The sequence below is a fragment of the Microtus ochrogaster genome, chromosome 7 (assembly GCF_000317375.1).
Source record: "Microtus ochrogaster isolate Prairie Vole_2 chromosome 7, MicOch1.0, whole genome shotgun sequence".
NCBI lineage: Eukaryota > Metazoa > Chordata > Mammalia > Rodentia > Cricetidae > Microtus > Microtus ochrogaster.
In genome coordinates, this window is record NC_022014.1 from 64,388,881 (window position 1) to 64,414,416 (window position 25,536).

The window sequence follows — 25,536 nt, forward strand, 5'->3', positions numbered from 1 at the left end:
AAACCCTGTCTCGAAAAACCAAAAAAAAAAAAAAAATGGGAGTGGTGGTACACACCTATAACCCCAGCATTTAAGAGGGGAAGGCAGGATGATGAGAAATTTAAGGTCATCTTCAGTTTATACAGCAGGTTAGAGACAACAAAATATGGCCTTTGGGACGAGACCGCTGATTCAGATTCTTAGCCTGCCACTGTGTGATCCAATGTAAGTCAGTCAACCTCTCTGAGCTTCAGTTTTCTTACCTATAAGATGGGTAGAGTAATAGTTACCAGGTGCTTAGCAAGTCTGCAGCGGGTAATTATAGATGCTGCTATCATAACTATCAAAAAACAACTCAGGGGGCCAGGATTATGGCTCCCTGACAGAGCACGTGCCTGTCAGGCCCGAGGTCCTGGGTTCACACACAGCGTGGAAACAAATGGTTGCTGGTCATTGTAGACAATGTACATACACACAGTGAACCTGAAAAATTAAGGGCGCAGCTAGGCTTTTGATGTTCTTTGGGCTGCTGGCTTATTTTCAAGCTAATAAATGAACGTGAGCAAACATTTTGAAAGTATATTAAAAAAAAACCTACAGCTCCCTGTCCCTCTCAGTACACACGTGTACACATTCACCTTCCCAACCCCGCCCACAGCACACTTGTGGGCGCCTTTCGTTGTGCCGTTAAGTCTTCAGCAAAAAGAGACCTATCAAAATGCCTTGGTTTTGCTTATGATTGAATAGTATCTCATGATGTCTCTGTGGCTGGTGATGACATACCCTCACATCCGTCACCAGCTTCCTCCTGGAAGAGTAGGTCCAGTCCTCTGTTGTTCCATGACTGCAAGGCTCGACTTTCTGTCCGTATTGGGCATAGGTACAAACTAAAGCATAGGAACACTCCATAGAGGTGTGGGATTCACGAATCTGTGGGTAGAGGCACAATGCTCATCAGTGTGTCCAGTGGAGGCAGGGGTTGAGGTTGTCATTCCTTGGACTTTCCTCTGCCATCTCGAGTTGAGCACCCCAGCTGATCTTACGTGACTTGGCCTTAGTTTTCCAGGCTAAATTGTGAGGGGCTGAGCTGACTGTAGAGACGGCTCCTGCTATAGACCTTGCAGATTCCACCAGTGGGAAAACCGGCAGGGGAGCCGGTCCCTCTGTCCAAGCTGTTGGACCAACGCCAGTGTGAGCTCACTCCTGACACTGGCCTAGCTTCCCGGCCCTGCACCTGAGCTCCTGGTGGCCCCTTCTCCAGGTCTGGATCTGGACTGTTTGATTTGATCCCAGACACACACATGTTCCTGCCAGTTCCTTGGGTGGAGTGGGGAGCAGCCCCTCTCTACCCAATGAGGTTTCATCTCCCCAGCCCTAAGTTGAACTCTTGCCGGAGCTGGTGGGGTTTGTTGATAGAAGGAAAAATTGTTGTGGAAATATTCCATAGCCCACCCAGATTTTGGTACTAAACAGCCTGTTACTCGGGCAACTTGACAACGTTGGTGGGATGGGGAACACCGGCTTTGTAAGGAAACTGTTTTTTCCAAGCTTTCTGTTCTTCGGGGTGAAACTTTACTGCAGGCCCCTCTTCCCTTGCTCCCTGGAGCTGAGCACTATTTCAGAGCTGGAAGACGCCCATTTGCTCTCCTCAGCTCCTCCAGGGCTAGCTTGCCTCCTAGGATTCTGTGCCACCCCCAGTTCCGGAGTACTTGCTGTGTGCCCGGTCTGTGGTCTGTGCCAGGGAACACAGAGTTGCTCTCCAGCCTGATGGATGTTGTGTTGAATCTGAAATCGGACAGTGTGGCTTCAGATTTCAGCGTGGCCACTTAGCCGTGTGACCTTGAACAAGTGCTCACACTCTGTGTAACCCTACCGTTGGAGAGGGCAGGAGAGCACTGCTTAGGGCTGCTGAGAGCACAAAGGGCATTAAGACACATGAGGCCCTTGCCATGGTGCCCGGTGAGGAAAGAGGCTCAGGCAGCGGGAGCCAGTCATTGTAGCTATGTTGCCATTATCATGATTTTGACACAGGGTCTCACTATGTAGTCCTGGCTGGCCTGTCACTTTACTATGTAGACCAGGTTGTCCTTGAATGCACAGACATCTGCCTGATTCAACCTTAGCCGTTGGGATTGCAGGTGTGAACACTGATGGCTGACTTTAAAAATACATTTTTTTCTCTTTTTTTTATTTATTTATTAAAGATTTCCATCTCTTCCCTGCCACCGCCTCTCATTTGCCTCCCCCTCCCCCAATCAAGTCCCCCTCCCTCCTCAGCCCGAAGAGCAATCAGGGTTCCCTGCCCTGTGGGAAGTCCAAGGAACCCCCACCTCCATCCAGGTCTAGTAAGTTGAGCATCCAAACTGCCTAGGCTCTTACAAAGCCAGTACGTGCAGTAGGATCAGAAACCCATTGCCATTGTTCTTGAGTTCTCAGTAGTCCTCATTGTCCACTATGTTCAGAGAGTCCGGTTTTATCCCAGGCTTTTTCCGACCCAGGCCAGCTGGCCTTGGTGAGTTCCCAATAGAACATCCCCCTTGTCTCAGTGTGTGGGTGCACCCCTTGCGGTCCTGAGTTCCTTGCTCGTGCTCTTTCTCCTTCTGCTCCTGATTTGGACCTTGAGAATTATGTCTGGTGCTCCAATGTGGGTCTCTGTCTCTGTCTCCTTTCATCACCTGATGAAGGTTAATATTCAGAAGGATGCCTATATGTTTTTCTTTGGGTTCTCCTTATTTAGGATCACTAATTATAGGCTCAATGTCCTTTGTTTATGGCTAGAAACCAAATATGAGTGAGTACATCCCATTCTCCTCTTTTTGGGTCTGGCTTACCTCACTCAGGATAGTGTTTTCTATTTCCATTCATTTGCATGCAAAATTCAAGAAATCCTTGTTTTTTACTGCTGAGTAGTACTCTAATATGTATATATTCCATACTTTCTTCATCCATGCTTCCATTGAAGGGCATCTAGGTTGTTTCCAGGTTTAAAAATACATTTTTTATTACACTTAATTTATTTTTACTGTTTGTGTGCTTTAGTTCACCAAAGCACATGTGGAGGTCAGAGGAAACCTGTGGAAATCAGTCTGCTTCTCACGTGTGGATTCCTGGGACAGGACTCAGGATATTAGGAGTGGTGGCAAGTGCCTGGACTTGTACTGCACTGAGCTATCTCATTGGCCCTATTTCTTTCTTTCTTTCTTTCTTTCTTTCTTTCTTTCTTTCTTTCTTTCTTTCTTTCTTTCTTTCTTTCTTTCTTTCTGGGACAAGGTTTCACATTTAGACCAGGCTGGTCTTGAACTCACAGAGATCCTCCTGCCTCTGTCTCTGAGTGCCAGGATTAAAGGCACTCCCCACGGGCACTTCTGTTTTATGTTTTGGTACTGAGTTCTCCCAGCGTAGCACATGCTGGCTTTGAACGTTTAGCATTCTCCTGGGATTCCAGGTATGAGGCACGCGTGAGCTGAGCACCGGAACTGGATTGGTATGAAGGCCTGGGGATCTTCATCTGCAATTATCACAGTTGGAAGCAGACTTGGACTCCTCAGGGCGCCTTTTATGGCAACTAAGTGTCAGGACCGAGATGAAGGATGGTGTCCTAAGGACCGAGGATCTAGGGCCAGATCTTCCCGTGGGGGAGGGCCATTAACCTCCTCTGGAACCTTTTGCCCTGGTGCCTCATCGGCATCTCCATTTGGCTACTAATGTTGATGCCGGAGAGGGAAGAATGAGGGAATGGAAAAGCTCTCCCTCCTCCTGCTTGTTCTCCCCCACGTGTCTTCTTCATATGTTTTAAAGAGTTTAAAAACAAAACAAAGCAACAGCAAAAACTCTTTCCAATGCCCTAGCCTTCCAGAGCCCCTTAAATACACGTGGATGTAGAGGAGCTCTGCCTTGTGTAGCCCTATGGGTAGGGACCTCCAGCTCCTCACCCCTGCTAGCTGTCTAGCCTGGAAACCATGGGTCTTTGTAGCAACGAGTTTCGGAGTTCCTTTATTTTCTTTCTTTTTATTCCTTCTTTAAATTTATTTTTATTTATGTGTATATGTCTGTGTGCATGTACCTGTGTGTATATCATGCTTGTGCAGGTGCCCACAGAGGCCAGGAATTTGGATCCTTTGGAGCTGGAGTTCCAAGCGCTTGTGAGCCAGCCAGTGGGTGCTGGGAAACTCAACTCTGGTCCTCTGCAAGAGCAGCAAGCAGGCTTAACTGCTGAGCCATCTCTCCTGGACCCACCACACCCTCTCACTCCCCCACCCCCAACCCCTCCAGCCCTCTTTCAAAAATCCTCATGTTTAACAGGCGAAAGAGAAATGAGTTAACACAGAGAGATGAAGGGCCAACCCTGGTCACACAGCAGGGCGTGGCAAGTGTCGTTCCCTCCCCCCCCCCCCACCGGGTTTCCCTCTTCCTCCCGTGTCCAACCTGGCCTCTTGCTGCGGTTACTGTGCCAGGGTTAAAGAATGGGCACAGGTGTGGCTGCCCCGCAGTACTGGGGGCTCTGGGAATGAGGCAGGCTTTGTTGTCGTCCCAGCATCTGTGACCGTTGGGGCCGAGTATCCATCCATTAAGCCGTTTCCGAGCCTTGGGCTGGAGCAGAAGGCTCGGCATTTAAAGGTCACCCGGCTTTTGAAGCTGCAGCGACATTAATAGCTTGGGAAGAAAACAAGTCTGTGCAGGGGTCGGAGGACAAGGCGGCTCTGTCAGCGCTGCCCCTCCTCCCCAGGGTGCTTGGCCACGCACGCTCACACACCCCCGGTAGCTTCTGCCTCTTGCTCGCCCACCTCCCGCTTCTCTCTTTTCGGGCCTCTTCAGTTCAGAAGCCTTGGAACTCGGCAGACTGCCCTGCACCCACCCCCACGGTGTCCGAGGTGACAACTGGGTGAGGATGCAGCTGCCCGGGAGGCCCAGCAGCTTCTCGGTTCACACCGCCTCACCCTCTTGAGGTTTCCCCGGGACTTAGCCACGTTTACACATGACCTCATTCTGACCCCTCTGGCCCTGGTATCCTGGAGTCTCGCTGATGCAGTCAGCCTGAGTCCTGCTCCCCCTCCCGGGTGGGCAGAAAACAGATGTCACCCTTCGGGTTTGATGGTTTGCCTTGAGTTTCTGCCACAGCACTTGGCTGCACAGGGTCCCTAGTCCGGGTGGGCACTGGAGGACAAGATGCCTGAGTGGATTAATTCCATCCGCTGAGGTCAGAGCATAGAAAGTGGCTGGCGTCTCGCCGGCCACACATTACCCCCCTCATTTCTAAAATGCCTGTGCTATCGGGTGGCTCTGCTGTCCTGCAGGCAGCCCCAGGGTGGGGGCAGGGCACAACAAGGTTCTGGGAGGGCAGCTGCGGTTAGCCCTTTCCCGGGACTGCTGTGGCCTGGGCCCTGGGACACCACCTAGTGGCCTGGCCTGGTGGTGTCACTGGAGTGAACTCAGTTCCTGAGCAAAAAAGAGCCCCTTAAGGGTAAACCAGAAATTCCAGATTCCTCAGCCAGGACTAGAGAGGAAGTCTGGGGTAGGTGGGGACAGAGCTGATTTGGGGTGATCCCTCCCTTTCTTCCCAGAGAGGCAGAAGAAAGTGCTGGCTTCACAGCCTCGTTCCTCCTCCTGGGATCTCCAGTTCTAACCCCCACAAGAAAGGCTGACCCTGTGCCTGCTTGGGGGAAAATGCAAATCAAGTCAGCCTTGGAAGTGGGACTGTCCTCTGACCCTTGGAGCTGGCATGGGTGTAGCCATCAGAATTGTGTGCCAAAGAGATAGCCCTGAAGACAGGCAGAGAGAGCTTAGGAGACAAGAACGGAAGCATCTGGGAAATGGGGTCATAGAGCCTTGTTGTTTGCAACGGGGAAATAAGAAAGTGGAGGAGAAAGGGATTTAAACGCCCACTGTTTGTTATCGTGTTCCTCCACTGGTTGCTTCTCTGCTTGCCCACTTAGCTAGCGCAGGCTGACCGTGCCGGCTGCTGCCGCTGCGACAGCAGGGACTCCACACCAGATACAGCAAAGCTACCCTCGGGAGCTCTGGTCTAGTAGAGAAGACGCTCACTGACAAGTAGACCATATATGGCATTTGTGACAGAGGATGGCGAAGCAGGGCAAAGGTCAAGGAACTGTGGAGAACCGAGTGGTCTGCAGAGCTGCTCCCCTGATAATGCTGCAGCAGGGACCAGAAGGAAGGGAGAAAAGGCACTGTGGGCTTTGTGGGATGGCAACACAGTGGGTCCTAAGAGCCCGAGGCCCTGGAGAAGAGCGTAGGCTTGCTCGTGGAGTGACAAGCACGTGGCTTGCTCAAGGCAGCTGTCCGGGTCAGTGTCTACCTGTGTCTCCCTGTGGGCGTGTACCTGTGGACATACATGTGCACGTTTTCTTTTCCTTCCTGAGACAGGGTCTCTTGTGTCCCGCGCTGGCTTTGAACTTGCTATGAGGATGACCTTGAAGTTTTGTTCCTCCTGCCTCCCTTCCCCTCCTGAGTGCTGGGATTGCAGGTGTGCACCACCACACCTGCTTTGTCCAGTGCCATGGATGGAACCCAGGGCCTTCTGCATGACAGACAAGCGCCCCACCAACTGAGCTCCGTATATACGCATTTGATGGCAGGAGCACAAGGGGCCTGCTGGGTCATAGTGAAACTCTGGGGTATGGCTTGAGGACTAGCCACCAGGGACTTTGGAGATAAGGAAAGCCGTGCCACCTTAACATGCAGTCTACAGAGAGGCAGGGAGGTGGCAAGGGGTGAGAAGCAACCATGTCCTGAGGGACAGTTTAAAGGCAAAGAAGGTAGGGATTGCTGTAGATCGAATGGACAGTGTAAGGATATGTTCTTAAAGATGTTCCCAAAGCTTTGACCTCACCCTATGAAGCTGGTTGGGCAGAGGTGGCACATAGACACAGGCTGGGTTGGACTGACACTCTGTCAGAGGTGCTGGTGGGCACCTAGTGGAGGCCATAGTAAGTTGTATAGGTGTGGGGTGGAGGGAATGCCTGTAGGAAATTCAAGAGCAGAAGCCAGTGTGCAGAATTTACTCAGGAAGCAAGTATAGCATGGGGTACCGGAGGCCTGTGACCAGACCACCCCAGCCTGTCCCTGCAGGGACTTCCTCCAACCTGGGAACCCATAGAAGTCCCACCCCGGCATTCCTCAGTGTACACACTGCTTCTGCCGGTGAGGAAGCTGAGGTCCAGAAACCTGAAATCCCTTTCCCAAGTCACATGACCTTCCTGGGGTCGGCTGTGAGCCCAGCTCCTCTGGTCCTCAGACTGTCTCACCCCTAGTGCAGAGCAGGCCATAGCCTTCAGGAACAGGCCTTCTTAAGGCAGGAGGCTGTCTGAGTTGACCTTGGACAAGGCTGGGTAAGCCACACTGGGGCAGTCTGCCTACCTCCCTGGGCCAGGCTCCAAGTGACTCAGGCCTTGAAGCCTCTCTCACATCAATTGGCGGTTGGCAGCAGGCTGCCTTGGGACTGGCTCCCTGGGTCCTGGGGGAGGACAGGTATGGAGTTTCTGCTTCCAGGTCCTGAGGTTACCCACACCCATTCGCTCAGGGAGAGGTCTAACGGGCCTGGCGAGTTTGATTCATTTCCTCCACCACAAGCTCATCAGGACTTCCCTTCCTGTTTTCATGCCCACACTAGCAGTGGGTTCACAGAGGCGTCCTGCTCTCTCCAAGGTCACCTAGCCAGGTCTGGGACAGTGCCGAAAGACCTCCCCTGTGCTGTCTGGGTCATGTTTCCTTTGATGGAATGTCCTAAGCCCGGGCACACGTGGCTGCATTTCTCGGGCTCCTTGGCTCGCAGCCCTGCAAACCTTACTTGGCATTTTAGTTCTTTGGAGGTGGGATGCTAATTCTGGTTTTTCTTCCTACCCACTAGCTGTGTGGTTTTGGGCAAGTTACTTGACTTCTCTGAATTCGTTCCTACCATTATCAAATGGTAGGAATTGGAGAATTATAAAATGGTAGGACTGGAAAGTTGTAATAAAGATAAAAGGGGCTTTGACAAAGGTGACATGCAAAAGTGCCCCTCACAAGTTCATGACCCAGGGGTGGTCTGTGAGCCTCCATTCTCCCGTGAGTTTTAAACTGCTTTTCATTTGAGCAGGGTTTACTACAAAAGGCAGCCTGATCTGGTGATTCTTTCCCCAGGCTGCTACCTCAGCCCTGGCCTCAGGCTGGCTTAAGTTTAACAAGGAGCTGAGAGGGCAGTCCACTTAAAACCTAGACCCTATGTGGTGCTAGTCCTAACAGCCTGGCTGCCAGTAGTCTCTGAGTCTTGGCTGTCCATCAAATCCTGTTTCCCCGGCTTCCTATTTCTGAACCACTTTCTCCAAACCCACAGAGTTGCTTTGGTGGAAAGATCTAGGCGTTTCTGTTACTCATTCCACGTTCTTGAGCTACTCTTCAACTGTATTTGGAGGGTACAGTTGGGGGGACAGTTTTAGGTGGTCACCTGAACTGGGGTGTCTCCTGCTCCCTAGGCTTCAGGAGCCGGCCTGTGCTAGGAGAATCTGCATATCCTTCAGCGATCTGGAGGGATTCTTGGGTTGATAGCCAGGGACTGGGAGAGAACGTCCATAGCCTCCCTCCTCCAATAGGCCAGTATAGGCATGTACCCCTGCTTTAGCCTCATGGAGCAGCCACACTTTGGCACAGGCTGAAAGCCAGTTTGTCTCATTTGCAGCAGAGGGACAGACATTCCCACAAGAGAGCCTACAGTTGATTCCAGAAGGCCTTTCAGTGTGTCTCAACACTCTGAGACCCAGCACCCAAGGGACCCGTGCGAAGGAGTTCATAGGATGGATGTAAACTCATCTTTTTTCTTCTTTCTCTTTGTGGACCAGGTCCTGGCTTCTTTCTTCATGGAGTTGCCCTTGGCAGAGTGACAAGCCTGGCCTCTAATCTTTCAGCTGAATTACACTAGGGGCGGGGCGATGGTGGCTATACTCTCAAGGGCCTTAACCAGAGCCTCTGACCCTATGTGTAATAACATCGGAGTCTTGGCTTCTGGGGCCTGGAGGCCCAGAGGTTAGAGGCCTCCAGAGTGGAGCACTCCTAATGGAACCACCGAGCTGCCTCACACCTCCTATTGGAGGGGAGGGCAGGAAGGGAGGGGGGCTTGGGTGTTGCAGCAGGAAGCCACACATATGTGGCAATTGTCTTGAGCTCATCCTCATAACCAAAGCCCCAGACTGAACACCCGAGGCTACCCTTCTTTCTCCTTGTGTCATGGCTTTGGCCTCCTTGGCTATGTATGACTCGCTCTTCTGGGCAGCCAGGAAGTAAAGGAGTAGGATGGTAAATCATGGTTCTCTCAGTTGACCAGCCACTGCTCAAGCATGTAACATGTGTGTTCTGATGTGGGAAGATGCCTACACTGTACCGTTAAGTAGATAAAAGTAATGGCATAGGGGAATTTATGGTTTAATCACATGGTAAAGCAAGCTCACGCATGGTAGCTTGTACGAGGATCCAATGCCTACACATGATGTGGGCACATGATCTCATTAAGTAAGTTCTTTCAGGACAGAAAGGGACTTCAGTGTCCGCTAGCTATTCAGAACCTGTGTGCCTGTAATTTTCCACTTCCGAATTCATCTCCTAGCTCGGCATAGTGGTACATGGTTGTAATTCCAGCACTTGGATGGTGATGGCAGGAGGCTCAGGAGTTTGAGACCATCCTTAACTACATGGTGAGTTCAAGGCTAGCCTGGACTACATGACCCTGTCTTTAAAAACAAATGGAGCTGAGTGGTGGTGGCATATACCCAGCACTCGGGAGGCAGAGGCAGGCAGATCTCTATGAGTTCAAGGCCAGCCTAGTCTACAGAGTGAGTTCCAGGACAGCCAAAGCTAGAGAAACCCTGTCTCAAAAAAACCAGCCAGCCAAACAACAACAACCATAACAACAAAAACCAAATGGACAAAAAGCTAGCAAGATGGCTCAGCAGATGAAGGCACGTACAGACAAGATTGATGACTTGAGTTTGCACCCAGGGCCCACAGGATGGAAGGAGAAAGCTAACTAATCTCACAAGTTGGTCCTCAGACCTCCGCGTGCATGCTATAGCACATTGTGCACCCCTCACCACAAAATAAATATAATTTAAAAAAATGTTTTAAATTGTGCCTAATCCACCTCTCTGGAAATAGGCAGACACCAGAATAGGGCTCCTTGAGAATGCTCATATTCTCTTGAGGAAAGAGAGGGTGCAAGATGTTTGGAACTCAATGTGGTAGATTCTTGAAGCCACTTCCAGAGTATGAGATCTGACCTGAAGTAGTAACATTAATGGCACTGATGGCCTTCTCATCCCAAGGGGGTGGCCTCCGCTACTACACCTTCCCTACTCCCCTGATCCTGTCTTTCCCTTCATAACAGTCAGTGTGTGTCTGCTCTCTGAGTGTCACGAGGATTTGCTCACATGACAGTTTCTCCATCCGCAGTCAAGGCCCTGGCTCCCATCCTGGAGAATAGAGGAGGCTTGCATTTGGCTCCTCGAGCTCGAGAATACCTTTAGAGGAGCTGCATGTGGTAGCACTGTACTGAGGAGCAGGGGCAGAGGAATTGTGAGCTTGAGGTCAGAGTGAGACCTTGCGACCTTCCTACAAGCTGTTGGACTCAATCTTGGGATAAAATGGAGACAGTCAGAGCCAGATTTGTGTGTGAGAGAGGGGGGGTCGGTCAGAGAACAATTTGTGGGAGTCAGTTGTCTCCTTCTAGCACAGAGGTCCCAGGGGTTGAACTCAGGTCACCAGGCTTGGTGGCAACCCCTTATCCACTGAGCTATCTCACTGGCTGCAGGCTTTGGTTTGGGGAGACGAGTTCTCTAGTTCAGGCTGGCCAAAAACTCCCAATCCTCTGGTCAGTGCCTCCCAAGGGTTGGGATTATTCCACATTCTCCACCAGGCCAGGTTTTATTCAGTGGCAGGGACGGAACTGAGAGGCTTTGTGCACGCCAGGCAAGCACTCCACCCGCGAGCTGATCCTCAGCCCCTTACCAAGGGATTTCAGACACTGTACTCCGCCTTTGTCTACACTAACAGCGACATCACCTTGGTGACCATCTCAGTGCTCCGCTGAGAGGGCTGAGTGGTGTTCTGTGGTAGATTTCAGTTCCTAAGCATGCTTGACTTTCAGGCCTGTCTGTGCATATCCTCGTGCTAACCTTGGGTACCAGCTAGGTTGACTGCATCAGGGAACTTGGTTTGAGATGGAATATGAATAAAACCTAGACACATAGGGTTCCTTGAGACAGTTTCGGGAAGCTGCGTATGATGGTATATGTGCCTGTAATCCCATCCCTCGGGAGTATGAGGCAGGATAGTGAAAGGAGAGACAGGGGGATTAAGAGTTCAAGACCAGCCTAAGCCACATGTCAAATTTGAAGTCAATATTGGCTAGATGAGACCCTAACTCAAAGTAACAAAAATAAAAACAAAACAAAGAAATGAATAGGAAAGAATACATATATGTTTTTTCTTTTTTTTTTTTCTTTTTTTCTTTTTTTTTTTTTTTTTTTTTTTTTTGGTGTTTCGAGACAGGGTTTCTCTGTGGTTTTGGAGCCTGTCCTGGAACTAGTTTTGTAGACCAGGCTGGTCTCGAACTCACAGAGATCCGCGTGCCTCTGCCTCCCGAGTGCTGGGATTAAAGGCGTGCGCCACCACCGCCCAGCCCATATATGTTTTTTCATAGGCTTATTTATTTACCTGTTAGCATGCTTAGTAAGCACAAAGACCTGGGCTCTTCCCCAGCACCCAAACTAGGCTAGATATGACAGCTAGAGAGAGAACAGAGTGAAGCAGGTCTCCCTAGGCAGGGTAGGTGGCACCTCGTTTCCTAACAGCCCACCACCAAAGACTTCAAGTATGTTTGCTTCTACTTCTGACTCTGTCCCTCTTTTCAGGTGACGCCATCAGCGCAGCTGCAGCCCCCTGTGGCAGGATGACTTGAGGATGTGGATGATCTGCGGTACAGCCACAACCTGACCAAGGTCCGCATGCCGCCACCACTCTGGCCCCTGTCCCCTAGCCTGGACCGTGCATTCCCGACAGGCGTCCTTGTGGACGCAGGAAGCACAGGAGTAAGTCTTCTGAGCCTGTGGAGCAAGCAAGTGGCTGACAGAGGGACCCCCCGCCTACGGTTTCTTAGCTTGTCAGAAACATTCTCCCACTGCGGCTCCACAAGATGACCAGCCTGTTCCGCAGGAGTAGCAGCGGCGGCGGTGGTGGCGGGGCCACCGGGGCTCGCGGGACTGGGACCGGGACCGGGGCCGGGGCCGGGGCCGGAGCTGGAGCAGGGGATGGCAGCGCAGCTCCCCAAGAGCTCAACAACAGCCGGCCGGCCCGCCAGGTGCGCCGCCTAGAGTTCAACCAGGCCATGGACGACTTCAAGACGATGTTCCCCAACATGGACTACGACATCATTGAGTGCGTGCTGCGTGCCAACAGCGGCGCTGTGGACGCCACCATCGACCAGCTGTTGCAGATGAACCTGGAGGCGGGTGGTGGCAGCACCTATGAGGACAGCTCGGACTCGGAGGACAGCATCCCACCAGAGGTAGAGGCACGGTTAGACAATTCACCACCAATAGTGGTTCAGTCTCTCTTTGCGGCTCTGGGTTAACCCCCTCCCCGGAGGGGGGGGGGGTAGGGCAGCTGGCTTCTAACCAGCAATTATCTCTCTTGAGACTTTTGATCAGGCAGTGACCTTATAATATGGGTAGCAACCATGCAGTAGTTTAACAAACACCCAGCAAGCAAGTACCCACTCATTGGTATGCTAAGGGATAGGACAAGACCCCCGAACTAAGGAAGGTGCTTGTTTAAAATGTAGGTAAAGATCCCTGTGAGTTCAAGGCCAACCTGGTCTACAAGAGCTAGTTCCAGGACAGGCCCCGAAGATACAGAGAAACCCTGTATCAAAAAACAAAAAAACAAAGCTGGGTGGTGGTGGCACATTCCTTTAATCCCAGAGGCAGAGGCACGCAGATCTCTGAGAGTTTGAGGCCAGCCTGGTCTACAGAGTAAGTTCTGGGACAGTCAAAGCTACACAGAGAAATTCTGTCTCATAAAACAAACAAAAAGAAAAAAAGAAAAGAAAAATGTAGGTATGTAGGTTCCACTCCAACACCTGACCCCTCAGTTCTAAGCCTGAAGTCTCTGGTGTATATTTTTCAAGAAAGGCTCTTGAATGGCAGAGTATCACCTTAGCCAGCCAAATCAGACAATGTTTTTGGAGCTCCCAGGCTAGTGTGGATTGGAGACAGGAGTTGGACCAGAATGAGAGAAGAGGAGCAGAGGAGAGACTCACACCAAGAGCAGGGAAAAGATGTCCTGACTCCAGGACCAGAGAGAGGGCGAGTGATCAGTAAGGCTGTCCACACCCTCCACTCAGAAGAATTGGGGAACACCACTACAGACAGGGAGCTGGGGGTGCTTGCAGAGTAAGGCGGGCCTTTGTCAGCTCGTCCTCAGATCCTCATAAGGAGGGAGCCGTTCCCAGGGTGGAGGGCACATCCAACCACAGTGAATCAAGGCCCACCCCACCCTTGGGGATAGCCGGTTTTCTATGGCCTCATTTAGGAGTTCAGTGTCCAGCTAACCCCTAGCCTAAAAGGACATGAAGTTCTCAGGGCAAAGGGTGAGGCATGCAGTTAGTACAAGAGCCATGGATGAAACAAGAACCAGAAGATGGGAACACGCTCCACTCTGTTCTTTCCCATCCTGAGGGTTGAACCCAGGACCTCAAACATGCCGTGCAAGCCCTCTGTCTCCCAGCCACTCCCCAGCCTTCTTTTTACATAAGCTCTCTCTGTGCAATCCAGGTGAGTTTTGTGTTTGCTCTGGAGTCTAGGCAGACCGTGAACTTTCCATTCTCTTGCCTCCACATCTCCAGTAGCCGGAATGGCAAGCGTGCTCCACCAGGCCCAGCTGAATCCCACTGTTCCCCACAGTCCATACTGTGCCGGGTATCTCAGCTGCTTCAGAAATATATCTTTTCTGTTTCTCAAACTTGATGAGAACCAGCACCTTTGTTTACATAAGAACTCTGGACCAGATTCGACTTCAGGACCTGGCCTTCTTGCTCCTCCTACTTACCTCTTCCCTCTTTAGTGAATGTTTCTAGGATTCTCGCTCCCTGGAGGAGAAGCTGTAGGGGTAACAATGATTTGTGTCAGTGTGGTATGCTCTCCCCAGGCAGATAGCAGGTACAAGGGGAAGTTTTGCAATGAGATGTTGTGTGTGTGTGTGAGAGTATGTATGTATATACATGAGTGTGTGTGTGTGTGTATGTGCACACGAACGTACATATAAGCCAGAGATTGATTGGATGTTAATCCTCAGAAGCCAGCTCCCTTGTTTTTGGGGGGCAGAGTCTCTCTCTAATTAGGCAAGACTAATTAGACTGGGAAGCTGCAGGGAGAATTACTGTTTTACTCCGCATCCCCTGCACTGGCTTTACTAGTGTAAGCCCCAGTCCAGCTTCTAACACAGGTGCTGTATATTGAACCCAAGTCCCCAAGCTTGTGTGGCAAGCCCTTTACTGACCGAGCCACCTCCCCAGCCCTATTGATGCTGTCCTTGCACAGCTTTCTGTCACCTTTTCCTCTGTCCTACACCCCTTTGACCTGTCTGCATCGGTCAACGGGGAGAGCACTGGAAAATCCAGACCCTTCTCGTTGAAAGGAGGTGTGCATGTCTGCACGTGGAGGTGCATTCTTTCAGTGTGAGCTGGAAGTTCCCTGCATGCTTTGACTCTCTATGGTCCTGTTGGTGCTGGAGGTCTGGCAGGCGGGGCATTTCCTGCCTTGCCCACAGTGCCCGTGGCATGGCAAGCCTCTGCAAGGCTTCTTCAGTCCCAGGCTTCCGTCCCGTGCTGCACTTCTGTTCCCAAGCAGTCTGTTGTCTCAGTCGAACCCCTTCTGGCTCTCCTTGGCTCTCTCCCAGCCCCCACCTTTGGAGCCCTGCCTGGGCCCATCAGCAGGCAGCTCCTGAGCCAGCGTAAAGTGCTGCAGAAAATTTATGAGCCGCAGTCAGAATGACAATAACTGCTGACTGGAAAAAGCCCCCCTCTCTAGAGGCTGATGGATGGTGGGCTGGCCCAGGGGGTATCCTTGTCACAGAGAAACACCTCCTGTCAGATAAATGGCTCAGACCCTGCCTCCCTACTAGCCTCCGGAACACCTGGCAGGCATCCATCACCCACAGTGCGTTAGGCCAGGAGGCCACAGATCCTCCAACACCTCTAGAGTCAGAGCAAGCTCCTTGTGGTTGGGAAGATGAGCAGGGACAGGAGGATGCTGGGGTTCCCTCTCTGGGACTACAGATCTTCTTCTCTGGAGCTGACCTTCCCACCACCTGCCTTCTCCCCACTGTTGACACAATCCTCTCTTGAGGCTAGGTTTGCTGCTCCAGGAAGCTGCACTCTAGCACACAGGGGCTGCCCACATCCCTGCCATCCTTGAGTCTGGGCGCATGGCACAGTTCAGAGGAAACCCACAAAACTCTCCTCTCCCTCCCACCAGACCAAGTTTAACCTGGACCCAGTCCCTCAGAGCCAAGAACTGTGGGAAACGGGGATGTGTGGCTGAGGGAGGCAGCGAGTCCTCTGGGCACCCTGGGATCTTGGCTGGCACCTTCTGTACTAGGCAACAGGGAGTCAGTCACCAGGGACCAGGACCCATTCTTCACACCATTCCCTTTCCCTGGCATCTCTCTCCTTCCTGATGGAATGTGGGGTGAGCAGCATGGTGGCCTGGCCAGCCAGGCGGCTTCATTCTTCTTTTTTTCTGCAGAAGCATCTGTTTAAATACTTTCCGCCTCACAGGAAAGAGCCCGCATTCCAGGGCGGGTGCCTCCTAGGGTCAGGCTGGCGTGCAGAGCGCTGAGTGCGTGTGCACAGTCACTACCAGGACAAGTGCACGCTCTCTACCAGGCATCCCTGCCAGCCGCCCTGTGCTGGGCACGGCTGGCCTAGGGCTCAGATGTGTCTGTGGAACCTGGGTGGACAGAAGCAGAGAGAGACACAGCTTCTACAAACTCAGAGTTCAGATGGGGCTGGAGGAGTCTGGGGCTGAGTCAGTTAGGGCCTCCTGAGCCCCTTTCAGGTTCTTTGGTCTCTGAGAAAGTGGGAACAGAGCTGTGAGGCCAGGGTGGGGCACGGTGTGTGGCCGGGAGACAGAGCTCTGCCTAGAAGCCTCTGGGGGCAGATTCATATCTACCGGATATTAGGAACTCAGCCATGCCCTACCCTGGACCTTTCTCTGCCCTGCTTCCTGCCTCCTGGGTAAAGAGAAGGGTCTAGAGGGGCAGTGGGAAAACTAGGCTGGGTGTGCAGACTGCCTGAGGGGAGGTCGCGACTGTGGAGACCCCGTCCATGTTGTAGATTCCTATCTAAAGCCGGCAAGTGATTTTGTCATTTTACTTAACCAGACTTAGCCGCACAGGGCCTGTAATCTGAGCCCCTCAGCAGGCTGGAGCAGGAGGGTCAGAAGTGTTGAGGGCTGCTGTCCTCTCTGTGGTGACTTGGTGCCGTTACCATCTTAGAGCAGCTCACGGCAGCAAGCTTGGGCCTGTCCCCTCACAGAAGGCAGGAAGGATCATTAGCAAACCGGCACCTGAGCTCTTAGCCACGCCCTCCTGCACCAGCTGTCTGCTTTTCTGCTCCAGTTGCGGCTGGTTAGAGACGCTGGAGTCCATAAGAGGTTTGCTGAATCAGGGACTCTATGGAGGTGGTACAGCTGTTGGGGGAGGTGTCGCTCCCTCTCAGTAACTCCTAGACTTGGGCAGGATCACTTCTTTGGCCTGTCGTTGGCATCCTCTCTTGTTCACACCTCCCCAGAAGTAAGGAAACAGGTTGGAGGCCAGCCGGGGCAACATAGTGAGCCCCTATTTCAAAATCCAAGGTAAAAGCCAGGTAGTGGTGGCTTAATCCCAGCACTTGGGAGGCAGAGGCAGGGAGATCTCTGTAAGTACAAGGGCAGCCTGGTCTACAGAGGTCCAGGACAGACTCCAAAACCACAGAGAAACCCTGTCTCAAAAAAAAAAAAAAAACCCAAAAAAACAAAAACAGCAAAAAACAACCCCCCCCAAAAAAAAAAACAAGAAAGAAAGGAAGGAAGGAAGGACGAAAGAAATAAATTCAAGGTAAAAAGAGTTGGGCTGTGGCTCAGTGGTGGAGCAATTGCCTCATGTGTATGAGGCTCCGGATTCAATCTCAGGCAACCACAAAACAAATAAGACTAAGACACACTCGGGGCTGAATTTCCTTCTCCGTAAAATGGGATTTCACTTGCTAGACTGGTAGGGTTCAGATGACAGATGCGGAAGTACACAGGAGGAGATATGAATGATGTCATCATCAGATAATAGCACAGCTGTCCAGAGGACACTGGTCTCAAGGGTGCAGCCCGGGGAGGTGTCGCAGCACACGCACTGGGCACCAAGTGCGATAAACCTCTCCCACAGGTCCGCCTTCCCCAGCTCCCCACCCTCACTGTCTCTTTCTTCCACCCTGTGTTCATTTTGCTGCTCTTGAGCACTGCCTCGGTAGGTGCCACTGCCATGAACCATCCTTTGAGGCTGCGTGTTGTCTTCTTTCCCGAGTATAACTGAGGGGCCATGGGAGCCACACGTTAGTGTTAGTACCTGAGGCTGGGATTGCGAAGAAACAACTTCTGGTATCAATGCACAAAACTCGCCCGTACCTGGTCTCATCTGAATGACACTGAGCTTCAAGGATAGGTTATTAATATCATCGTCAATAATTATTACTATGTATCTCTCTGTTGTCTCTGGTTCAGATCTTGGAAAGGACTCTGGAGCCGGATAGCTCTGAGGAAGAGCCTCCGCCTGTGTACTCGCCACCGGCTTACCACATGCATGTGTTCGACAGACCTTACCCGATGGCTCCTCCAACTCCACCTCCCCGGTGAGAATCCATTTGACCTCAGAGCACAGCACGCAGAGATGGAGACAGGGGTTGGGGTTGTATTAAACACCGTGGGAAAGTGGCTTCCCCCACAGCAGACTTCTACCATGGCAAGGTACATTTTATCCAGACACCAAGGAGAACTTTCAAAACTTCAGCAATGAGGGGCTCGAGAAATAGCTATAAGCATAGAGGCCTGGGATTGAATTCCTAGCCCTCTACACATAAAAGCAGGGCACAGCAGCACACATCTGGAACACCAAAGCTAGAGCAGCAGGGATAGGCAGATCCCTGGATTTCAGTAGCCAGCTGGTTTAACCAATCAGTAGGTTCCAGGTTCGGTGAGGAAACCCTCCTAAAAGTCAAGTGGAAGGCTAGGGAGATGGCTGTCTGTCTGTCTGTCTGTCTGTCTGTCTGTCTGTCAAGTACCTGCAGAGTAAACACAGGGACCCAAGTTTGGATCCCATGTAAAGAGTTGGCATAGCAGCCTATGCCTAGCGGACACAGTTAATTAACTATGGTTCAGCTTCCAGCTTCTTGGAATGTGTAATCAAGGGAGAGGCAGGGTAGGGAGATGAGCTCATGAAATATTGTACAGTCCCTTCCCTTCCCCGGCCCATGGACACATTAGAAATTAATCATTGTGCTGTCTCTTGCTGAGGCAAGATGAACCCCAGAATCCCTCCCAGCCCAGCACCCCCAGAAGCCATCAGTCACCCCTGGGCTGGTGATGTGGAGAGGTTTTAAAGCGATGTGAAGATGCATCTTTTTTCTGGGCTGGTTTCCTGACTGGAGACAGGAGAGTGGACTGCAAGGTCCCCAGAGACTGTCTCAGCTTCGAGACTCTTGTGATTTGGAAGCTTACAATGAAGCTAGCTGCCAGCAGTGTCCACTGTATGTGAGGTGCTTGCTTTTCTGGGCCCTGGGTTTGGTGGCTGCTAGAGCCTAGGTGTGGTCACTTTGTCCCGGAAGCTGCTGTTTCTTAGAATGACAGACTGGGCAGGAGGGGATGATATAATAGGGACTTGCTGTAGTGATCCCCTCGATTTTAGGCATCTTAGGAACCCCAGAACAGTGGTAGTGGGGAACTTGGAAACCAGTAAGAACAGCTGCCATTTGCCACATACCGTTCAAAGGCCAGAGGCTGCGGTGGCTCTTTACCTGGCGACTTATGTGGTGAACACTGCCGTCACCCGTTTCATAGATGAAGACGCTGATCCAAGGCTCAGAGCTGGGGTGTGACCTCAAGGCTCTTCATACTATGCCATCAGCTCCCTGCTGAGGAATCAGGCTATAGCTTAGGGAGCTGAGAGGCTGGAAGGTTAGCTGGGCAGGACAGAGGTCATCCATCTGGTGAGGGACAGGACACAGCAGGGACCTATCACCTTGGTACAGGGGATGCAGGCTAGGAGGTGGGAGTTAGGTGCCTGGGTGAGAGTGACCTGGAGGCCACACCTGTGGAAGCGTACTGAGCTCAGGGGTCAGTGACTTTCCTGTGGCTTCTGTTTTGTTTCTGTTTCCAGTGTTTCCTTTGTGTTGCTGTGACAAAACGCTTGAAGGAGAGGAGCTGAGAGAGGAAAGATTTACTTCCGTGAGCTGAGAGAGGAAAGATTTACTTCTGCTCGTGGTTTAAGAGGGGTTTTATCCCAGGATGGCAGGGAGGGTGCGGTAGAGCAGTCCTGTCAGCAAGAGGCCAGGGGCGTGGGTCTTCACATCACCGTGCATCAGGAAGCAGAAAGGACTGGCCCGGAGCCAGTGGCAGGTGCTTCCAAGCCTGCCCCGAGTGAACTGCTTCCATATCCAGATCCCACCTGGAGAGTCCATAACTTCCCAAAGCTGTGCCACCAGCTGGAGACCAGGTGTTCAAACGTACAAGCCTGTGGGGACATGGCAGACCCAAGCCATAGCATTGAGTCCCAAGGACCTAGATCCCTTCAACCACATTTATTTATTTATTCATGCATGTGTATGTGTGTCTGTGTGTCTGTGTGTCTGTGTGTCTGTGTGTCTGTCTGTCTGTCTGTCTGTCTGTCTGTCTCTGTGTGTGGTGTGTTGCTTGTCTTCTGGGCCCCTCCCCTGTAGATCAGAATTTAGGGGGACCACATGGGAGCCCAGAAATCTGCTATCTAAGACATGGCCTTAAATACACACACACACACACACACACACACCAAACAAACAAACAAACAAACAAACAAACTCTTCTGGAAAAGCCTATTTATGAAATCCTTCCCAGCCAGGTCCAACATGCTGTGGTAAGTGTGGACCCTCCACCCCCAACCTATGTTTGAAGTTCTAGTTTTGGGGCTCCAGAGGCTCAGTCTCTGACGATCTTCTTGGCCTCTGTCTCCTTCCCCCTTCCCTACTGAGTCCTTGGCTTCATCTGCCTGAGTCTCCGAAGTCCAGGAGAGACCCCTCCACACAGGCCACCTGCTGCTTTTGTGTTGAAATTGCAGCCTTGGAAGTTTTGCCTCAAAGTTCATTTCTGACATTCCTTTCCAACCACAATAGAGTGGCTGGGCTGCCGAGGCGGGCCATCCGCCTGCTGCTGAAAGTGACTTCATCCCAGTGCTTGGGGAAGGCTGAGTGGGGTTCTTTCTCCAGGACCCTTGCCCAGAAGCCGGGGAAACCCCAGGAGAAGAGGTCTCCCTGTGTCAGCCCCTACCCCGTGGGCATCCCAGAAACAATGACTAGAGGATCTTGGTCAGGCTTTGAACTCCCTCTGCAGCCATCTTGGGTAGCTTCCAGGTGTGACTGAGTTGGGGTGTCCACTTCACCCCTAAGGAAGCCTGGATAAGCCTTCTCCCATTGTGGCTGGAAGTGGTGTCTGTGAGAATGACAGATGGGCCCTGGGAGGAAAACAGAACTTGGGACAGGACCTTAAGTGGCAGAGCATTGCAGAGGAAACCTGGCCTAGGAATGAGCGTCCTGGGTTCCCCTGCGGGCGCCTCTCTGGGGATCCCTGTATGTCTTCAAGCAGCAAGCTCAGCTCCCCTTAGCACTTAGCAGCTGGTTATCCGTCTGCTCCTGCCCCCGCCCTCCCCTCATACCCACCGGGCCACCAGCCCAAAATAGAAAAGGAAAGGAAGTTATTTCCACAAGTTAGCAGCAGACGGAAAGGCTCCCCTCCAGTGAGGGGGTGGAGGGATTCCTGAAGCTGGAGGCCAAATCAAAGCCAGGCTGAGCCCAGCATGGCCCCCACCACCCCCAGCCGCCTGCCTTCTCCATGTGTCATTTCCCTGATTCAGCAGGACACGTGTCCTGCGGTTGCCACGCAGCAGGCTGCTGAGGAGCTGTGGAACTCCTGGCCCAGCTCCAGGCTTCCTTCAGTCCTGGGCTTAGAGATGGAGCCCGGGGGTCAGAGAAGCCAAGCCCTGTTCCTCTCCTGACACAGGCACACCTTGCATGAGAAGAGGTCTCATAGACCCCTTGGAAACAAGAATGTAACCCTGGCCTCCCAGCAGTCCACGCTGCAGCTCATGGGGGGTAGGGGAGCACCCAGTACCTTGGAAGGAGGTCAGCAAGGTCTTGATTTGGTAATGAAGCACCAGGGGCCTGAACTGGGGTTTTCCCAATGTCCCCCACCCTTTGCTGACTGTAGTTGAGCCAGAATGGGAACTCAGATCTGCTCTATTGTCCAGGAATCTTGGGAGCTCCCTTCCCCAACAAACCAAAGACAGGATGGGCTGTTGGCAAGCTATTCGTCTGCTGTTGGGTGGAGTAGGAGGAATATCTGCTACTTAATAGTCCAGCATTGTGCCAGCTGTTAGGGACACAGGCACAGAAACATATGGCCCCCACCCCAGTCTGTCGGTATCTTCATAAAGTTGTATCTAAATCCACAACACTGATATTTGCACCAGAGGCACCGAGTGACAGGGAAGCAGCCCAAGGCCAAGGCTGAGGAGATAAGGAATAAGGAAAGCAGAGCAGGAGACAAAGAGGTCCCCACTGCTCCTGGCCTGGCCGCCTTCCTTCTTGGTATGCCATTTCCCTCACCCAGCAGAATACACGCCTATACCTTTGTCCTGAACGCAGCGTGGGCGCAGGATGCTCTGAGTAAGACCTCCGACTCCCTGAGAACCCCTGACAGGCCCACAGAGCTGTGGCTCAAGGCCTGACCGCTCCTTGCTCTCCTCACCTTCCATCCCCCAGGATTGATGTCCTAGGCTCTGGACAACCTGCCAGCCAGAGTCGCTACAGGAACTGGAACCCACCCCTGCTGGGCAACCTTCCTGATGACTTTCTCCGAATCCTGCCCCAACAGATGGACAGCATTCAGGTAACCGGCCGCCCTCAGATCCCCATGCCTGCCTGCCTGTCGAGTGTCTCATCCGCGCTACACACTCAATGCCAGCCGGATTTGCTTCCTGGTTTCCAAGCCCTGGCTGAGCCGCTTTTGTTGAATAGAGTTTCTAAGGAAAGAGAAATGAACCCATCGCCTTGCTTCTCATCAGGCCCGATGGTTAGGGTTAGGGTTAGGTGGCCCAGGGAAGGTGGCAGCCTGAGGAAGCTTCAAGCTGGAGGGAGAAAAATGGTGGGGTCAGGACTGCTCCGGGAAGGTGCCCCTGCTGGAGGAGACATGCAGCCGATGAAGGGAGCAGTGTGGGCCTGGGAGTCCGCGGACAGTGGTTGAACTCTTCGCATATCGCTTCTCAAGATGATTTGGGTTCCAGAAGAGGGAACGAGGTGGCCCTGGATTAGGGGGGGGGTCCTTTTGATGTCCTCCCTGCTTTTTTTTTTTCCTGCGGAGACAGTTCTGAGTTGTTCCAGTGAGTTTGCACCAATAACTGGATCCTATTGGGAGGAGGGGACTACAGGGTGGGGCTGGAGGATTCTGGGAAAGCACACAGGTGTGTACAGGTGAGCATGGATTTAAGCAGGTGATCTGTATGCTCGCTCTTCCTCAGGGTCACCCTGGGGCTTCCAAGCCTATGGGTGGAGAGGGAGGCCTACCTCCAGTGCCAGGACCCGGTGTCTGTGACCAGGACAGCCGCTGGAAGCAGTACCTGGAGGACGAGAGGATTGCCCTCTTCCTGCAGAATGAGGAGTTCATGAAGGAACTGCAGCGCAACCGTGACTTTCTCCTCGCACTGGAGAGAGGTGGGCACCAAGCCTCACCACCAAAGAAGAGAGTGATGTGGGCAGTGGCCTCAGGCCTCAGGAGAGGGTTGTGCTGGAGGCCACTATGCCAGGTGCTTTCTGACCTGCATAAGTGTAGCCCTTTCTGGGCCATGCAGGAGCCCCAGGGTTCAGCCATGGGGGTTTGGGAACACCTGGGAACTCAGAGGAAGAGGGGTGTGCCCACCGGGGCCTTCTCCTCTGCCCTGCATTAGCCTTGGCTTGGATGCCAGGAAGGAATGCTGCCTTGCATTCCCACCAACCTCTAGCCACAGGCGGAGGTACCATGTCTTGAGCCCTGCGAACAGGGTAACTGGCTCCGTGGGTGCCAGAATGGGAGGCTTCCTGAATGGAAGAGGTGAGAGCAGAGTATTTGCATGATCTATGGGTGGGTTACCCTGGTCCCCAACCTGGCTGCCTTTTATTCTGAGGTAGGGTTTGGAGACAGGGCTGCAGAAGCAGTCCTGTAAAGGTCACAGAAGGAAGGGGAGGAGGGAAGGGGGGAGTCTGAAATGTTTGGGAAGGATGGAGCAAATTGTCCCACCAGGGTGTTGGGCTGGAGAGAGCAGACACCCAGGTGGCACAAACGAGACTTGGCTGGGCACACAGCTGCACACCTGCAACCCCAGCGTTAAGGAGGCTGAGGCAGGAGAACCGGGAGTTCCAAGAGAGCCTGGGCTCCATCTCGAAACCCTAAAGCAATAGAATAAAATAGGTTTGGACTCTCGGGAAGCTGCTAGTTCTGACATCCCTACATCACAGATGCTTGTTAGGCGGTTGTTTCTATTATCACAAGTTCTTCAGGAGCTGATAGATACTGTGCTTACATAGTGTGTGTGTGTGTGTGTGTGTGTGTGTGTGTGTGTGTGTGTGTGTGTGTGTGTGATTTATGTGTGTTTCAGGGGCTCAGCCTTCAGCAGCCTCCAGTGTGCCCCTGGGTGCCCTGGAGCTCACTTCCCTGATAGAAACCATATCCTTTTGCAGATCGATTGAAGCATGAATCCCGGACATCCAGATCCAGCAATGTAGCTGTCGGAAATGACTTCGCCCTTCCCTCCTCTGTCCCAGGTAAGCTTGCTTTCCTGAGAGAGAACCTGGTGGGCTCAGTGGGCCCACACCCCGACTTTACCTTCAGTTTTGAGAGTTTAGGGGTAGGATGAAGAAACAGACCAAGGGTGGGATCTGAGGCCCCTCAACAGACCAGATGGGAGGCCTCCTGTGAGGTGAGATATCCCCTTCAGTAAGTGTCCCTAGGTCCTTCTGTCCTGGGAGCTGTTGGTCACCACAGGCTGGCTGACCTTCCAACTATTTCCGGATCTTGAGCTACCAGAGGACACACTGAATCATGTAATGTCCCTTAATAGCAACTGAGAATAGGGAGGCCTTGGAGTCTGATGAGGTTTGGCCCAATGAGGCTTACTGCCTAATAGCAAACCAGCAAAGGCCGTATCTAGTGTGTGGAGAGGAAGAGGGTGACATTAGTCTGGGAAGGGCTCATTCATTCACTTAAGTGACTGAGGACTGCCTGCTCAGACCCCTGCCGTGCCATAGGTGAGGAAAAGAAATTCTGAGCATTGAATTCTAGATGGTTCAGCAAGAACTGCCTCAGGAAGGCCAGAGAAGCCCGGTTTGCAGTCCCTAATATAACTGCCCCCCACCCGCACCCCCACCCCGAACTCATGTCAGACTACCCCATGGCTTCCTCCAGGGTGAGTGTCATACGGCTTGATGCACAGACTCTAGCTGAGCTGAGGTTGGGAGTGGGAACAGAGGCCCTGCTTTCGTACTTGGCCCCTGGATCCCTGACTGGTTACTGCTGTCTCCCCATGTACATATACAAAAAAGCTCAGCCGTTTTTCTGGGAGCAGAACCTCCGTCCTAGAGCTGAGCCAGGAAGGCAGGAGCAGAAGGGTAAGGCGCCCTGCTAATCCCAGCTCAGAGAGAGACAATCCCATAGAACTGGTTCATAAGCGAGAGGCCAGGAGCTTAGGCCCCAGCAGATGTTCGTCTGGGAGTTTTACAGAGCTTCTTGTCCTTGATCCCAAATTAATGAAGGACACTGGGGCTGCTGAGCCACATCAGGGTGACTTAAAGGGGACCTAGCAGCCAAGGTGACTCAGGATGAGCCAAGTTACAGGGTGGTGGGCAGCAGATGAATGGCAGAGAGACTCGCATAGTGAGGAGAGAGTTAGAAGCTCCCTTCAGGAGCTTCACTGGGTTCTGACTCTTGGCTGAGCCCTGCTCTGTTCCTGTTCAACATCTGGGAGGGAATAACGGAGGAGCTGAACCTAGAAGGAGGCCGAGATCTCCCCGGAATTCTTGGCTCTGTGTCCTTTCTGCTTCCCTTCCACCGGAGTTAGGATGCACAGAGGGCCAGCACAGCACAGATGGGCTGGCAAGTGCTTAACACTGTGTTCTGCCCTGCTCTGGGTGCAGAAGCCTGGTGTGCAATCCCTAGAGATTTCCGTGATGTGTATCTTCCCCACCCAGCTCCTTTCAAACTACCACCATGACTT

The 25,536-nt window shown here is 52.4% G+C and overlaps 1 protein-coding gene across 1 annotated transcript in view; it reads left to right on the top strand.

The window, feature by feature from the left end:
• Positions 1 to 25,536, top strand: part of Cuedc1 (CUE domain containing 1) — a 93,302-nt gene that overhangs the window by 61,104 nt on the left and 6,662 nt on the right. The window contains exons 2-6 of the mRNA XM_005350507.2: positions 11,874 to 12,526; positions 17,772 to 17,899; positions 22,055 to 22,181; positions 22,810 to 23,002; positions 24,005 to 24,088. Of these exons, the coding sequence (XP_005350564.1) occupies positions 12,155 to 12,526; positions 17,772 to 17,899; positions 22,055 to 22,181; positions 22,810 to 23,002; positions 24,005 to 24,088 (904 nt within the window). The 5' untranslated portion in view covers positions 11,874 to 12,154. The remainder of the gene's footprint in view (positions 1 to 11,873; positions 12,527 to 17,771; positions 17,900 to 22,054; positions 22,182 to 22,809; positions 23,003 to 24,004; positions 24,089 to 25,536) is intronic.